The sequence below is a fragment of the Physeter macrocephalus genome, chromosome 15, assembly GCF_002837175.3.
Source record: "Physeter macrocephalus isolate SW-GA chromosome 15, ASM283717v5, whole genome shotgun sequence".
In the NCBI taxonomy this organism is placed as follows: domain Eukaryota; kingdom Metazoa; phylum Chordata; class Mammalia; order Artiodactyla; family Physeteridae; genus Physeter; species Physeter macrocephalus.
In genome coordinates, this window is record NC_041228.1 from 36852381 (window position 1) to 36870886 (window position 18506).

The following is an 18506-nucleotide window of genomic DNA, read 5'->3' on the forward strand; positions in this document are numbered from 1 at the left end:
AACAGGATAGAAAGCCCAGAGATAAACCCACACACATATGGTCACCTTGTCTTTGATAAACGAAGCAACAATATATACAATGGAGAAAAGACAGCCTCTTCAATAAGTGGTGCTGAGAAAACCGGACAGCTACATCTAAAACAATGAAATTAGAACACTCCATAACACCACAGACAAAAATAAACTGAAAATGGATTAAAGACCTAAACGTAAGGCCAGCCACTATAAAACTCTTAGAGGAAAACATAGGCAGAACACTCTATGACATTCAGACTATACTACAAAGCTACAGTAATCAAGACACTATAGTACTGGCACAAAAACAGAAATACAGATCGATGGAACAGGATAGAAAGCCCAGAGATAAACCCACACACATATGGTCACCTTGTCTTTGATAAACGAAGCAACAATATATACAATGGAGAAACAGAAAAGCTTTTGCACATTAAAGGAAACCATAAACAGGACAAAACGACAACCCTCAGAATGGGAGAAAATAGTTGCAAATGAAGCAACTGACAAAGGATTAATCTCCAAAATTTACAAACAGCTCATGCAGCTCAATATCAAAAAAACAAACAACCCAATCCAAAAATGGGCAGAAGAGCTAAACAGACATTTCTCCAAAGAAGATATACAGATTGCCAACAAACACGTGAAAGAATGTTCAACAGCATTAATCATTAGAGAAATGCAAATCAAAACTACAATGAGATAGCACCTCACACTGGTCAAAATAGCCATCATCAAATATCTACAAACAATAAATGCTGGAGAGGGTGTGGAGAAAAGGGAACCCTCTTGCACTGTTGGTGGGAATGTAAATTGATACAGCCACTATGGAGAACAGTATGGAGATCCCTTAAAATACTAAAAATAGAACGACCATATGACCCAGCAATCCCACTAGTGGGTATACACCTTGAGAAAACCATAATTCAAAAAGAGTCATGTACCACAATGTTCATTACAGCTCTATTCACAATAGCCAGGACATGCAAGCAACCTAAGTGTCCATCGACAGATGAATGGATAAAGAAGATGTGGCACATATATACAATGGAATATTGCTTAGCCATAAAAAGAAATGAAATTGAGGAATTTGTAGTGAGTTGTATGGATCCAGAATCTGTCCTACAGAGTGAAGTAAGTCAGAAAGAGAAAAACAAATACCGTATGCTAACACATATACATGGAATCTAAAAAAAAAAAGAATGGTCATGAAGAACCTAGGGGCAGGACAAGAATAAAGACACAGACCTACTATAGAATGGACTTGAGGACATGGGGAGGGGGAACGGTAAGCTGTGACAAAGTGAGAGAGTGGTATGTACATATATACACTACCAAATGTAAAATCGATAGCTAGTGAGAAGCAGCACATAGCACAGGGAGATCAGCTCGGTGCTTTGTGACCACCTAGACGGGTGGGAGAGATGGAGATGCAAGAGGGAAGAGATATGGGGATATATGTATATGTATAGCTGATTCACTTTGTTATAAAGCAGAAAGTAACACACGATTGTAAAGCAATTATGCTCCAATAAAGATGTTAAAACAATATATCAGAAGCAAATAAAAAAAAAGAAAAAGGTAAAAATGTAAGAGATCAAAAGACAGATGGAATAGTCATGATCTCTCAGAATTAAGGCATTATTCATGCTTCAGGTACTTTAATAGCAACACAATGCTATACTTCCACATAGTCAATGTTACTGACCCTGTGAAGCATAGAATGGATAGATTTTAAATCGTGTCAAATTCAAATTCAACCTGCTAAGAAAACACAGTAATAACAATTAAAAAAAATCCTATCTGTGGGTCTTCCTCGGTGACGCGGTTGTTGAGAATCTGCCCGTCAGTGTAGGGAACGCGGGTTCAAGCCCTGGACTGGGAAGATCCCACATGGCGCAGAGCAACTAAGCCCGTGCGCCACAACTACTGAGCCTGAGCTCTAGAGCCTGTGAGCCACAACTACTGAGCCCGAGTGCCACAACTACTGAAGCCCTCACACCTAGAGCCCATGCTCCTCAACAAGAGAAGCCACTGCAATGAGAAGCCCACACACCGCAATGAAGAGTATCCCCCACTCGCCACAAGTAGAGAAAGCCATTGCACAGCAATGAAGACTCAATGCAGCCAAAAATAAAATTAATTAATTAATTAAAAAAAAATCCTATGTGTGGTGAAAAAGGCCAAAGAGTAGTATATGTAATGTGGTCCGTGTACATCAAAATTCTCAAACAAATAAATATGTTCTATTTCTCTCAATAAAGTCAGAAAGATAATTTACCCAAGGAAATCAAACATAGATAGTGAGAGGGCCAAATAAAAGCATTTGCTATAAAAACTTAATTATTTATTTTTTAACTGCAGTTTTCAAGTCTATTCAAATTTTATCTTCAAATATTACAAACAAGAAAATCATATTAACTTGGAGAATTAAGGCTCATTGGCATTTTCAGGAAATTACAAGATAAACTTTCCACACCATCCCACACACCCCGAAAGCTCTAATCACCATGTCAAACAGCAATAGTGATTTTAATGTGTAACCTGCACATGGCAGACATCAGTACAGGTTATTTTAGTTCTCATCTCTTTATTACCTCAGATTATAAAAATAAGCCCAGATATAGTAAAAATGGTTGCTAAAAGAAAACAGGTGATTAACTAACAATGAACTTAGCATAAGAGTAAGGGGTCAGAGTACTGAGTACAAGAAAAGTAGTTGACTAAGAGGAAAGCAAATCGAGGTTCCACACTTAGCTGTATTTTTAAGTGACACTGGACAAGCAAAGGAATCTCTTCAAACTTAGTTTGATGTAGTGGTTTTGTTCCATAACTTGCTAAGAATGGTTCAGAGTTTAGAGAGAAAATTGCAAGAGAGTTGGAATGTGGAAGAGAAATAACAGACAATATTCTCTGACAGTCATACTGTTTTAAACAGCAGTGAAATTACAATGCAGAGGTACCAGCAGATTCCAGCTTGTCCTCACTCTTCCCACCTTTGTGACTTTTTCCTGATTGTTGGCTCTGCTGGCCAATAGCAACTGCAGGCTCAACTCCAGAAGCAGAAGCAATAACGTCCCATGGACTTGCCTACCAGGCTTTGGTGCTCCCGCCAGCCACTGGACGTGCCTGGCTTCCCAGGTTCCCTGGGGTGCTACAAATTTTTACCCAGGTCACCCAGCTTCTTCCACAATTGGATAAGGTCTTATTCCTAAAATAAATCCCTTATGTTACAATACTTACAGTGGTTGTCCTGCCCTGACTGAACCCTGATGTATTCCATCAGCTGAAAAATTAAGGTTTTGGAAGCAAGAGATCTGCGAGTTTTAAAATTTGATGATTCCTTATGCTTAACTTCCCTGCTTCCTTCTCCCAATCATTCACACAGAAACATATGATTACAGACAAAATGTGAGTAATGTATCAGGAGGAATAAATGAAAACCATTATAAAGACTGCCATTTAATAATGGTTTGGGAAAGGAGTAAATTATTCTTCACTGTATATCTTTTGAGTTCTACCTGTAATACCTATTGAAAAACAAAAATCTAATGATATTATGGTTCTGTTTTTATTTCTGTCGAGATTAATCAGCAGAACTAAACAACATCAGATCTAAAAATTCGTGTCTTTATTTGAATCAGTATCTCTCAGGAACACTCACATTCAGTCACTTGATTTGTTAGCTTTACTTAATCATCTAATCGTTTGATCTCTCATTATTTCACTCAAATCTTCACGAACTTCCTATTATGTGCATGATACTATGTGCTTGGTATTCAGAAGTGAATAAAACATGCCAAGTTTTTATACTGCAGTAGCTTTCTTAGTTCAAAATGCCCCCTCACCTCTCCTGCCACTCGTACTTTGTGGAAACAAATTCAAAAGCCATATATTCTGTGAAACCTTCACTGAGAACCCATGCACAGAGTTAGTCATTCACTTCTTTCGTTTAATTCTCTATTTGTACCTACATCGATTTTATTTTAGTTTTATCTTTATTTTTTTAAGTTGTGAATATCTTTAACGGAACATTTGGGGGCCAAGGATTTATAATAATAAGGAAAATTCCAACATTACAAGTGGAACATAATCAGCATGCAAAATTACACATAGCATCACCTAGCGACGGTGCTAGAGAGCCATGTGGGGTTCCATTTTTGGGCACTTTCCCCTCCAATCTCCATCAGCCCCTTCTAAATCACTCCACATTTTTCTTTAAACATCTTTATTGGAGTATAATTGCTTTACAACGTTGTGTTAGCTTCTGCTGTATAACAAAGTGAATCAGCTATATGTACACATATATCCTCATATCCCCTCCCTCTTGTGTCTCCCTCCCACCCTCCCTATCCCACGCCTCTAGGTAGTTACAAAGCACTGAGCTGATCTCCCTGTGCTATGCAGCTGCTTCCCACTAGCTATCTACTTTACATTTGGTAGTGTATATATGTCAATGCTACTCTCTTTGTCCCAGCCTCCCCTCCCCCTCCCCAGGTCCTCAAGTCCATTCTCTACGTATGTGCCTTTATTTCTGTGCTGCCCCTAGGTTCATCAGAACCATTTTTTTTTTTTTTAGTTTCCATATATACCTACATCAATTTTAGCTTAATTTATTTTGTTCTTCTCTTTATGTGTTATGTCACGTCTATTAGCCTGCGATGTCGTATACACATGAAATGTGTTTACCTCAATTTTGATGTGGCTTTTCTATAATCCTAAGTGTCTTTACTTATGTCTATCAGAGGACTTTCCACATTGTACTTGAATAGTTAATTAACCTGTCTGTTTTTTTGATTGGGTGATGAGCTCTGAAAGGGATAGACACATATTAGAAGTTATTTTATTTTGTATCATTGGTGTAAAAGACATTCCATGGCATAAATTGGATGTTCAAAAGACTGTTAATTTTTGACAAGGGTGCCAAGACCATTCAATGGGAAAAGAACACTCTCTTCAGCAAATGGTGCTGGGACAACTGGATATCCAACATGCAAAAGAACGAGGTTGGGTTTTTATCACATACTGTATACAAAAATAAACAAACAAAAAACATTAAAATAAATCAACAACCTAATTGTAAGCACTAATCCCATAAAACTCTTAGAATAATACAGGGATAAATCTTCATGACCTTGAATTTGGCAATGGATTCTTAGATATGACACCAAAAGCATAGGCAACAAGAGAAAAAAATAGATGAGACTTCATTGAAGTGAAAAACTTGTGCATCAAAGATCATTATCAAGAAAATGAAAAGATCATTTGTAAATCATATATCTGATAAGGGTATAGTACTCATAATAAATAAGGAACTCCTGGCCCAGATCAAGATGGTGGAACAGAAGGATGTAGAGCTCACCTCCTCTCACAAATAAATCAAAAATACATCTACATGTGGAACAATTCTCACAGAATACCTACTGAATGCTAGCAGAAGATCTCTTACAACCAAAGCTGCAAGAAATATCACCACATAACCGGGAAGGACAAAAGAAAAAAACAAAAAAGGAATGAGGACAGGACCTGTACTCCTGGGAGGGATCTGTGAAAGAGGAAAGGTTCGCTCAACCTGGGAACCCCCTGCTTTGGCTGGGAGATCAGCTGGGATAGATAGGGAGCTTCAGAGGCTCAGAGGAGAGTGCGGCAGCCAGACTGCAGCAGGCAGAACAGAGAGAGACCAGCACAGATGGTCCTGGCCACCTCGATGCACTCCCAAACCCAAGACGTGTGCCTGCTGGTGTGTGCGGGGACTGGGGTGTTGAAACTCGAGCTTCAGCAGACAGACTGGGGAGAGGACTGGGGTTGGCTAGATGGAGACAGCCTGAAGGGACTGCAGTGTGGTCTGAGCCGCAACATCCTGGTCCGTTGTTGCTAATACACTCTCCGAAGGGAGGGGTGGGGCCCCACCATAGCATCCTCATTGTTGGAGTGCTCACAGCAGGCACAGCTACACATCTACAAGGCCTGGGAGCATGCAAGTGCCAGTGGTTGCCCACACATGGAGGTGGGGCTGAAATCTGAGCTGATGCCCAGGGGCTGCACTACTTTGGGGCATTTACTCCACTGGTGGCTTTGCGAGTGCAGTGCCTGCAGGACATCCAAGTGGATTACTAGCACTCCTGCGCCTGGGGATAAAACCCAATCTAGTAGTAATGACTAGCCGACTAAATGACACAGAAGAATGAATATGTGATCTGGAAGAGACAGAATAATGGAAATTACCCAGTCAGAACTGCAGACAGAAAGACAAGTTAAAAAAAAATGAAAGCAACATATGAGATCTATGAGATAATATAAAGTGTGCTAACCTATGCATAATATGGGTTCCAAAAAGAGAAGGGAGAGAGAAGGGGATCAAACATGTATTTGAAGAAATTATGGGTGAAAAATTCCCAAACCTGGGGAAGTAAACATAGCAAGTAAAGGAAGCACAGAGGGTCCCAAACAAGAGGAACCTAAACAGACCTACACAACGACATATCATAACTAAAATGGCAAAAGTCATAGAGAGGATTGTAAAGGCAACAAGAGAAAAATGAAGAGTTAGTTAAAAGGGAACCCCCATAATGCTATCAGCTGATTTCCTACAGAAATGTTGCAGGCCAGAAGGGACTAGCAAGATATATTCAAAGTCCTCAAAGGAAAAAAACCAACAACCGAGGATACTCTACCCAGCAAGATTATCATTTAGAATAGGAGAGAGAAAGAATTTCTCAGACAAGCAAGAACTAAAAGAGTACAGCAATACTAAAGCTATCCTAAAAGAAATATTGAAAGGTCTTCTCTAAATACAAAAGAAACAAGAATCTATAGGAAAGAGAAAATCACAGTGGGAAAGTAAATCACTTAAGTAAGCCGGTACATAGATTAAAAAAAAATTTTTTTTCTGTGAAAGTGATGATAACTACAATGAACATCAAAAGGATAAACATGAAAATTTGTAAAAGAGAACACCAAAATCATACAATGTGGGAGAAGGGAGTAAGAAAATGTAGACTTTTTTTTTTCAGAATGTGTTTGAGCCTATATGACTGTCAGTCTAAAGCAAGCAGTTACAGTAATGGTTTAACATAACTGAAAAACTGGTAACCACAAATCAAAAACATACAATAGATTCACAAAAACCAAAAAGAAGAGAACACAAGTGTAGTACAAAAGAAAACCATCAAACCAGAAAAGGAAAAACAAAAAGAAAAAGAAGGGAACAAAGAAGAAATACAAAATCAACTGGAAAACAAGGTTTAAAATGGCAATAAATACATATCTACCAATATTTACCTTAAATGTCAATGGACTAAATGCTCCAATCAAAAGACACAGAGTACCAGATTGGATAAGGAAACAAGAGACTACAATATGCTGCCTACAAGAGACCCAGTTTAGGGCAAAGGAAACACATAGATTGAAAGTGACAGGATGGAAAAAGATATTTCATGCAAATGGAAATGACAAGAAAGTGAGGGTAGCAATACTCATATCAGACAAAATAGACTTTAAAACAAAGGCCATAGAGAAAGATAAAGAAGGACAGCATATAATACAAGAAGAAGGTATTATACTCATTAACATACATGCACCCAATATAGGAACACCTAGATACATAAAACAAATACTAATAGACATAAAGAAAGAAACAGACAGGAATACAATAATAGTAGGAGAGTTTAACACCCCAATGACATCAATGGACAGATCTTCCAGTCAGAAGAATCAATACAGCAACAGAGATCCTAAATGACACAATGGAACAGATAGACTTAATTGATATTTTCAGGACATTACATCCAAAAAAACCAGAATACACATTCTTTTCAAGTGCACATGGAACATTCTCTAGGACAGACCACACAGTAGGACACAAAACAAGACAACAAATTTAAGAGGACAGAAATTATTTCAAGCATCTTTCCTGTCCACAATGGCATGAAACTAGAAATCAACCGCAGAAAGAGAAACAAGAAAAAAAATGATTACATGAAGACTAAACAACATGCTACTAAAAAAAACAATGATCAATGATGAAACCAAAGGGGAAATAAATACCTTGAGACAAATGACAACGAAAACACAACCATACAAAATCTATGGGATGCAGCAAAAGCATTTCTAAGAGGGAAGTTCATACAGGTCTTCCTCAAAATCAAGAAAATCTCAGATAAACAACCTAACCTACCACCTAAAAGAATTAGAAAAAGAACAAACAAAACCTAAAGTCAGCAAAAGGAAGGAAATAATAAATAACAGAGAGGAAATAAATAAAATAGAGATTAAAAAAATAGAAAAAAATCAATAAAACCAAGAGCTGGTTCTTCCTCTTTTTAAAAAAAAAATATTTATTTATTTATTTCATTGCACCGGGTCTTAGTTGCAGCACGTGGGATCTATGTTGCCATGTGCGGGATGTCAGTCGTGGCATATGGGATCTTTTGGTTGTGGCATGTGGGATCTTTAGTTGTAGCATGCAGGATCTTTAGTTGCAGCATGTGGGATTTAGTTCCCTGACCAGGGATCGAACCTGGGCCCCCTGCCTTGGGAGTGTGGAGTCTTAGCCACTGGACCACCAGGGAAGTCCCAAGAGCTGGTTCTCTGAAAGGGTAAACAAAATTAAAAGACCTCTGGACAGGCTCACCAAGAAGAGAGGACACAAATAAACAAAATAAGAAATGAAGGAGGAGAGATAACAACTTATACCACAGAAATACAAAAAAAAAAAAAAAAAAAACCCTAAGAGAATTTTATGAACATTATATGCCAACCAATTGGACAAGCTAGAAGAAATGCACCGGTTTCTAGATACATACAGCCCACCAAAACTGAATCAAGAAGAAAAAGATAATTTGAACAGACTGAGCAGTAGAAGTGAAATAGAATCTGCAATTAAAAAAAGAAAAATCCTTGCAAACAAAAGTCCAGGACCAGATGGCTTCACTGGGGAATTCTACCAAATATACAAAGAACTTATACCAATCCTTCTCAAATTCTTCCAAAAGACTAAGGAGGAGGGAACACTCCCAAAATCATCCTATGAAGCCACCATCGATCGCCCTGATACCAAAACCAGACAAAGACACTACCAAAAAAGAAAATTACAAGTCAATATCTTTGATGAACATAGATGCAAGTATTCTCAACAAAATTTTAGCAAACCAAATGTAACAACACATAAAAAAGATCATACACCATGATCAAGCTGGATTCACCGCAGGGTCACAAGGATGGTTCAACATATGCAAATCAATCAACATAAGCAAATACACCACACATCAACAAAAGAAAATACAAAAACCACATGATCATCTTAATAGAGACACAAAAAGCATTTGACAAAATTCAACATCCACTCGTGATAAAACCTCTTACCAAAGAGGGTATAGAGGGACATATCTCAACATAATAAAAGCTAATTTATGACAAACCACAGCCAACATAATGCTCAATAGGTGAAAAGCTGAAAGCCTTCCTGCTAAAATCTGGAACAAAACAAGGATGCCCACTCTCACCACTTCTATTCAACACAGTATTGGAAGCCCTAGCCACAGCAATCAGACAGGAAAAAGAAATAAAAGGTATCCAAATTGGAAGGGAAGAGATAAAACTGTCACTATATGTAGATGACATGATACTATATATAGAAAACCCTAAAGACTCCACACAAAAACTGCTAGTACTGATAAACAAATTCAGCAAGGTACAAGGATAAAAGATTAACATACAGAAATCGGTTTCATTTCTTTACACTAACAGTGAAATATCAGAAAGGGAAAGTAGAAAACAATCTTTTAAAATTGCATCAAAAAAAAAATCTAGAAATAAACCTCACCAAGGAGGTGAAAGACTTATATGCTGAGAACTATAAAACAATGATAAAGGAAGTTGAAGATGATTCAGATAAATGGAAAGATAGCCCATGCTTTGGGACTGAAAGAATTAATAGTTAAAATGGCCATTCTACACAAAGCAAACTACAGAATTAATGCGATCCCTTTCAAATTACTCATAACATTTTTCACAGAACTAGAACAAATACTTCAAAAATTTATATGGAACCATAAAAGTCCCAGAATTGACAAAGCAATATGGAGGAAAAAGAACAAACCTAGAGGCAAAACCCTCTCAAACTTCAGACATTACTACAAAGCTACAGTGATCAAAACAGTGTGGTACTGGCACAAAAAACAGACATATGGATCAGTGGAGTGGAATAGAGAGCCCAGAAATAAACCCACATACCTATGGTCAATTAATCTTCGACAAAGGAGGAGAAGTCTCTTTAGCAAGTGGTGTTGGGAAAGCTGGACAGCTGCATGTAAATCAATGAAGTAGAACACTCCCTCACACCCTACACAAAAATAAACTCAAAATGGTTTAAAGACTTAAATATAAGACATGACACCATAAAAATCTTAGACGAGAACAAAGGCAAAACATTCTCTGACATAAATCGTACCAAGGTTTTCTTAGGTCAGTCTCCCAAGGCAAAAATAAACAAATGGGATCTAATCAAACTTATAAGCTTTTGTACAGCAAAGGAGAGCATAAACAAAATGAAAAGACAACCTAGAGACTGGGAGAAAATATTTGTAAATGATGTAACTGACAAGGGCTTAATTTCCAAAATATACAAACAGCTCATACAACTCAATAACAAAAACAAACAAACAACCCAATCGAAAAATGGGCAGAAGACCTAAATAGACATTTCTCCAAAGAAGACATATGGATGGCTAGTAGGCACATGAAAAGATGCTCAACATCATTAATTATTAGAGAAATGCAAATCAAAGCTACAATGAGGTATCACTTCACACCAGTCACAATGGACATCATTAAAAAGTCTACACAAGAAACAGGTAAAGAAGATATCTCTTCTTTCATGCATCTGTTTAAGGAGAAATGATGTTTTGCATCCTAAATTTAGTTCAGAGAATCTGATTTGATAAAATATTGAGACTTTTCATAATATTTTTATTTTCTCGTGTCATAGGGAAACTTGTATGACTATTTACATTTATTGCTAACTTGTTATCTATGTAAGTAAATCTGTACTCGAAAATATGATTTGAATAAAGAGTCTCACAGACTCTAAGACTTTACAAATTATTGCCATGTTCTGTGATTACAATTTTCAAAAGAAAACTGAAATTCTGATTGGTTACCTTACTAGTCATTTTTTGTAATAGGAATAACAGTGTAACTGGAATCTCTATATATCTAAACGGTATAAATTCTTGTAAATTTCTTCTGTCTGAACAGAATAAAATCATTGGCACTCCCTCCCCACACCAAAAAGACTTCTACACATAATAAATGCTGGAGTGGGTGTGGAGAAAAGGGAACCCTCCTACACTGTTGGTGGAAATGTAAATTGGTGCAGCCTCTATGGAAAACAGTATGGAGCTTCCTTAAAAAACTAAAAAGAGTTGCCATATGATCTAGCAATGCCACTCCTTGGCATATATCCAGACAAAACTCTAATTCAGAAAGATACATATACCCCAATATTCATAGCAGCACTATTTACAATAGCTAGGACATGGAAGCAACCTAAATGTCCACTGACAGACGAATGGATAAAGAAGATGTGGTACATATATACAATGGAATATTACTCAGCCATTAAGAAGAAAGAAATAATGCCATTTGTAGCAACAGGGATGGACCTATAGACTTTCATACTAAGTGAGGTAAGTCAGAGAAAGACAAATATCATATGATATCACTTATATGTGGAATCTAAAATATTGTACAGATGAACTTATTTACAAAACAGAAATAAACTCAGACAGAGAAAGCAAACTTATGGTTACCCAAGGGGGAAAGGGGGTAAACGGAGGGATAAAGTAGGAGTTTGGTATTAGCAGATACAAACTACTATATATAAAACAAACAACAAGGTCCTACTGTATAGCACAGAGAACTATATTCAATATCTTGTAATAAACCCTAATGGAAAAGAATATAAAAAAGAATATATATGTATATGTATAACTGAATCACTTTGCTGTACACCAGAAACTAACACAACATTGTAAATCGATTTACTTCAATAAAAATTTAAAAAATTTTAAAGTTAAATAAAAAAAGAACTCCTACAAATCATCAACTAAAAGACAACTCAATTTAAAAATGGGCAAGGGACTTCCCTGGTGGCGCAGTGGTTAAGAATCTGCCTGCCAATGCAGGGGACGTGAGTTTGAGTCCTGGTCCGGGAAGACCCCACATGCCGCAGAGCAACTAAGCCCGTGTGCCACAACTACTGAGCCTGCACTCTAGAGCCCACGAGCCACAACTACTGAGCCCGTGTGCCACAACTACTGAAGCTCGTGCACCTAGAGCCTGTGCTCCGCAACAAGAGAAGCCACTGCAATGAGAAGCCCGCGCACTGCAACGAAGAGTAGCCCCCACTCGCCACAACTAGAGAAAGCCTGCGCGCAGCAACAAAGACCCAACGCAGCCAAAAATAAAAATTAAAAAAAAAAGGGCAAAGACTTGAATAAACAATTTTTTCAAAGAAGATCTACAAAGGCAACAAGCACAAGAACCTGATAAGGAAAGACTTTTAAAAAATCTTACTTTGAATATAATGGATTTTAAGGGAAAATGTGAATGAATCCTTAGCCTGAAGTAGAACCTTTCATCAAATGACAAGCTTTAAAAAAAAAAATTCTGACACAACTTTAAATTTGTAATAATTGCAGTGTAACAGTGGTAGGACTAGCAGGTTTCCAAGCAAAATCATCAGCTACAATTACAAAATATATTTAATGATCATCATGAAATGCAGAAACAATACCAAAACATTTAGGTTGGGCATGCTAAAGACTGTATCATCAATTGCTCTTCTGTCAATGAAATATTAGAACGTAGAGAAAGTTTCTCAACCATTTCCCACCTGCTGGCCATATTCCACTCAAGGGCTGGATTCTGAGAATTTCTTTCATTCTCTGTTAGCACCCCTCCTGTGCCACTTTCCTTCTCTGGTTTTAGTTGATCCCACTGCGCAGTACCAATATTGATGGACTGCAGATCTATTTGGTATTGTCTGTCTTCAATTTCTGATCCAGGGTCTCGAAGAATTCCTAAATTCAAGGCTCTCCTGTAAAGGCAGTGAAAAAAAGTGAATAGATAAAATAAGTATTCTATGTTTACTTTGCTCACTAACATCATGTTATTACCTTTATTTTCCTTTGGATTGCTGGGTTAATCAAAGCTATGAGGCAGGTATTAGAAAGTTACCACATACTAATGACTTGAAAACATACCCCAAACTTAGCACTTACAGTATCTACCCTATAATGATTTCTTACATTATTCCCGGCACTGTGCTATTTTTCTAAGTACTTTCACATTTATGATTTAAATCCTTGAGATGTTGTGAGGTCATATTATTATCTCCATTTTTACTAAAGAGAAAATTATGCAGAGAGGTTGAAAGACTTAGCCAAAGTTACTGAGCTACTATGCGGACAAAATTGCAACTTAAATCCAGGGTTTTGCCTCAAAACCCTGTCTTCTTTGCAATGCTAAACACCTACTTTCCCTTCCTCAGCACTCTGATGTCTTGTTAGGAAAGGTGATGAAGACTTACTAATCTATTTAACTCCCCTACCTTTTGCCTTTGGTCCCTTATATAACCCATCATCATATAGACTAAATTGTTGACAAGAGTACATTGCTTACTGATGTAGAAACACAGTAAGGATTACTGGTCCATATAGAGTTGGAACTTTGATCTTACTGGACACCCAAGGCTAAGCAAATGAATAAAATTATCAGCAGCTTAAAGCTAGATTAGAGGAAGTAAATGGTTAAATGTTTCATGAAGGTTTTAGACTGAAAATAGCAAGGCAGTGTAGTAGGGTGGGAAGAAAAGCATTCAGGATTCGGAAGCCAGATAAGACTAAGTTTGTGTGAGTTTGTAATTTTTTAGTTATGTTGGTTCACAGATGCTTTAAAGTGAGTAATCAAAAGGAAAGTAACATTTGTCCCCCATGAAAGTTTCAATCAACACAGAAGTGAAATTACATAGAGGATAAAAATAGTTTTACTAGTATAGATACAATTGCAGTGATTAGAAAAGAAATACAATTAATTATATCAATTGAATACTAATGAAACTAATTAGTGGAGGGAGAAGCACTGAGTTCTAGTGTGAAAACTACAGAGAGACAGTATGAATGTGATCAAGACTACCTCTTGTCTAAGTAAACAGTGTGGGTCAGACCATGCCCAGAAGTTGGTCAAATACTGATGGAAGGTGGATGACCACTGAGACTCAAGATGGCAGATGTCTGGGCCAGATGCGCAGGAATGGAGATGGCATGCCATTAGGCCAGGCAAGGTGAGGGCTAAGGCTAATGAATTCAAGTGAAGAGAGGAGCAGGGAGAGGACGGCAAATGAATGAACAGGCAGCTCAGGTAGGAAAATATCACAAGGTGTTAACGGTAAGAGAACAGGGAAACAAACAGGCATTGGTCAAGAAGTCACAGTGGGAACCAGAGAAACTGAATGAATGGACTCTCATTACTCCTAAGGTAAGAGCTGAACCTGGTTTTTGTTTTCTTTTTTCTAACTTAGAAAATTACAATCTAGGAATGGGCATGCAAGGAAAGGTGGCTTGAAGTTTTACATGAACCCAAGAATTGCATTAAAAATAGGACCCATAAAATCGGCCATGAACGCTTTCATTTTGCCTTAAAGAAGGCAAAGAAAAAAGGAGTGAATGAGGGTGCAGGTGAGAGGGAGCAACATTGTGAGTACACCTATTTCAGTCAAATGCTTTCCTTTCATGTGAATATTGGTGTAAACCTGTTAATTCTAAAGGCACAGCTCAAACTTCACTTTCTATGAAGCCTTTTCTGACCACCATTTCTTCAAACTCCCTTCCTCCCAAATCTGTGCTCTTAGGGTCCTTCTGTACCTATAAGTACAAGAACATCACAATGACCCGTCAGTCTTTCTCAATATAGCACACATTTCTTGAAGTCAGAAACTACATCTCCTAGTAAGCAATCAGTAAGTGCTGTTTCAATTCACTGATTTGAACTGACACAAATCTTTACAAATCTCAAGTGGAGAATCTATCTGTCCAAGCAATAAGAACACACAGTCTTTAGACAGTAAACTGCTGCTGCAGGGCCACATAAACTCTGACATACAGCAAATATCTTTGGCAGTGGGTGGCCCAGCTTATTTCCCTAGATTATTATTCCCCATATAAAAGTTATATTTACTTATTTTAAACTAGCCAATGCTTTCTATATTTTACATAAATTCCCTAAGCCTACTTTTAAAGAAAACTAAAATACTTTTAAGAATCCCTTTGAAGGAAGAAAAAGTATGTTTGGAAGTAAAATTATCACTATATTAAAAGACAAACAAAGCAACCTAGCCCAACATTAACATCAGCCTTTCTATTTTTCTTGGCACTTGGAGAAACTGTAAAGTCATAAGATAAAAACCAGAGAAACAGCAAATGTCATTAGTTTTCACCTAGGCTGAAATGCCCCATATTTACTCTTGGCCTTAAATCAAGCTATTTTCCTCCTATTATCTGTCTGTGGAAAACATGACTTTTCCACAGGTTCTTCTTCTCATGTAAAAATGGGTTGTATATTGAGCAATAGCTTAATACTTCTAAACATGCTAATTTCAAACTTTTAAGTTTTCTAAGAACCAGGGTTTGAGATTTTACACTTTTCTTTTTGTTTGCTTTTGAAATTGAAAAATATATTTGTCATTTTAACCTGATTTGAAAGTTCAGAGAAATGTACAGCATGTGGGTATATAAATCCAACTTAAAAGTTAATTGCAAAACCATTTAAATCTGAGTTGTAGAAAACAGGATAAGCAAAAGACTCGTGTGAACTCTGGTCTCAGATTTTTCAATGATCCATGAGCTTGGAGAAATTATTTAACTTCTCTGTTTTAATTATTTCAATATTAAAACTATTATAGAAATAAATAAAATGTATGACTGAAAATTAAACTATTCGTAAAGAGTTCCATTATAAATTTTATGACCATTCCTGAAGTATATTATCTTATATGGTTTTGAATGAATAATATATCTAATCATCAACTAATCATAGATGCATGGCACCATGATAAAACAAAATCAACTTTTCTAATTATGAAAAAACTATTAATGAAAACTATAAAGATAAATGTTCTTTAATATTTCCATGGTTACCTGTTTCCAAAACATTTCCAGTTTCTTCCAAAAATTAGAAAGTCAGAGTGAATCTTCTGATTGAAACAAGTAAAATGCTTGCAGACAATTTAAAGCATCTTTTTAAACACATTTCAGAGCTGGCACTAGAGAACAGAAGGTGCAAAGCCACCCCAAAAAAGTGAAATTAGGAACACTAATAAATAAGCACCTGCCAAAGCCAGCTTTTGCTCTTAGGGTTTCTGCTGAATCCTGCAGAGAGTGATTTTCTGATAATCGCACAGGAGGACATAAAGCTCAAGGCCCACCTAAGGAGATGGATGAATCTATTTATAGGAGACTGTATAAAAAGCGGGGGTCATGAAGGGCTACATCAACCTTCAAAGGGTGAATTAAAAACAGCTCTCCTAGGAAGACTTGTGATAGAACAGTTCTGTGTCTTGACTGTGACGGTGGTTACATGAATATACATATGTAGTAAAACTGCACTAAACTAGACACACATATAGATATATAAATACAAATGATTAAAAATAAAACTGGTGAGGGAAGTCCCTGGTGGTCCAGTGGTTAGGGCTCCATGCTTCCATGGCAGGGGGCACGGGTTCTATCCCTGGTCAGGGAACTAAGATCCTGCATGCCACATGGCGTGGCCAAAAACCAAACCAAAACAACAACAAAAAAAACCTTGTGAAATCTGAATGCAACTGTGGATTGTACTGATGTCAATTTCTTGGTTTAGATATTGTACTATAGTTATATAAGATCTGAAACCATAAAACGCCTAGAAGACAACACAGAGGTGTCTGCTCTATGACACTGATTTTGGCAATTTTGGATTTGACACCAAAAGCAAAGGTAACAAAAGCAAAAATAAACAAGTGTGACTACATCAAACTAAAAATCTTCTACTCAGCAAAGGAAACTGCCAACAAAATGAAAAGGCAACATCTAGAATAAAAATATTTCAAGTATATGTCTGATAAGGGGTTATACTCAAAATATAAGAGGAACTCATATAACTCAATAGCAAAAAACAACCCAATTAAGAAAACCAGCAAAGGATCTGAATAGACATTTTTCCAAAGACATGTAATTGGCCAAAAGGTATTGATACATGAAAAGGTGCTCACTAATCATCAGGAAAATGCAAATCAAGACCATAATGAGATATCACCTCATGCCTGTTAGGATATCTATTAGCAATAAGACAAGGGATAATAAATGCAGGGAGGATATGGAAAAAAGGGAACCCTTGTACACTGTTGGTGGGAATGTAAACTCATACAGCCACTATGTAAAACAGTATGGAGGTTTCTCAAGGAATTAAAACTATAACCAGCATATGACCCAGCAATCCCACTTTTGGGTATATATCCAAAAGAAATGAAATCATTAATCGCAAAGAGATATCTGTACTCCATGTTCATGGCAGCATTGTTCATAAAAGCCTTTTCCATACCTTGTATGGAAACAACCTAAGTGTCCATCAATGAATAAATGGATCAAGAAAATATGGCATCTGCAGTTGACCCTTGAACAATCTGGGGCTTAGGGGCACCAACCCCCCAAGCAGTTATGAATCCATGTATAAGTTATGGTCAGCCCTCCATATCCACAGTTCCTCCTCCACAGTTCAGTGGTTCTACATTCACAGTATTTACTATTGAAAAAAAAAAAAGTGTATGAGTGGACCCGTGTTGCAGTGTTCAAGGGTCAACTGTATACACAATGAAATATCATTCATCCTTAAAAAAGGAAAATCCTGTCATTTACGACAACATAAATAAATGCAGAGTGCTTATTTATATTACACTGAGTGAAATAAGCCAGAGAAAGACAAATATTGCATAATATCACTTATATGTGGAATTTTAAAAAATGTCAAATTCATAGAAGCAGAGAATAGAAAAGTGGTTGCCATGGGCTATGCAGTTGGGGAAATAGGAAGAGGTTGTCTAAAAGGCACAAACTCTCTGTTATAAAATTAATAAGGTCTGAGGATATAATGTATAACATCATGGTGAATACAGTTGATAACATTGTATTGTAAAATTGAAATTTACTAAGAATTTGCTAAGAGAGTAGAATTTACATGTTCTCACACACACACACAAAATGTGGTGGATCTGGGCTTCCCTGCTGGCGCAGTGGTTGCGCGTCCGCCTGCCGATGCAGGGGAACCGGGTTCGCGCCCCGGTCTGGGAGGATCCCACATGCCGCGGAGCGGCTGGGCCCGTGAGCCATGGCCGCTGGGCCTGCGCGTCCGGAGCCTGTGCCCCGCAACGGGAGAGGCCACAGCAGACGGAGGCCCGC

General features: G+C 37.3%; 1 protein-coding gene across 11 annotated transcripts in view; it reads right to left on the minus strand.

The window, feature by feature from the left end:
* The window catches only part of VPS13B (vacuolar protein sorting 13 homolog B), an 802500-nt gene that overhangs the window by 312091 nt on the left and 471903 nt on the right, over nucleotides 1-18506 (minus strand). For all 11 annotated transcript variants that reach the window (XM_028500192.2, XM_028500193.2, XM_024115869.3 and 8 more), the window contains exon 31: nucleotides 12911-13114. In XM_028500192.2, the coding sequence (XP_028355993.1) occupies nucleotides 12911-13114 (204 nt within the window). The remainder of the gene's footprint in view (nucleotides 1-12910; nucleotides 13115-18506) is intronic.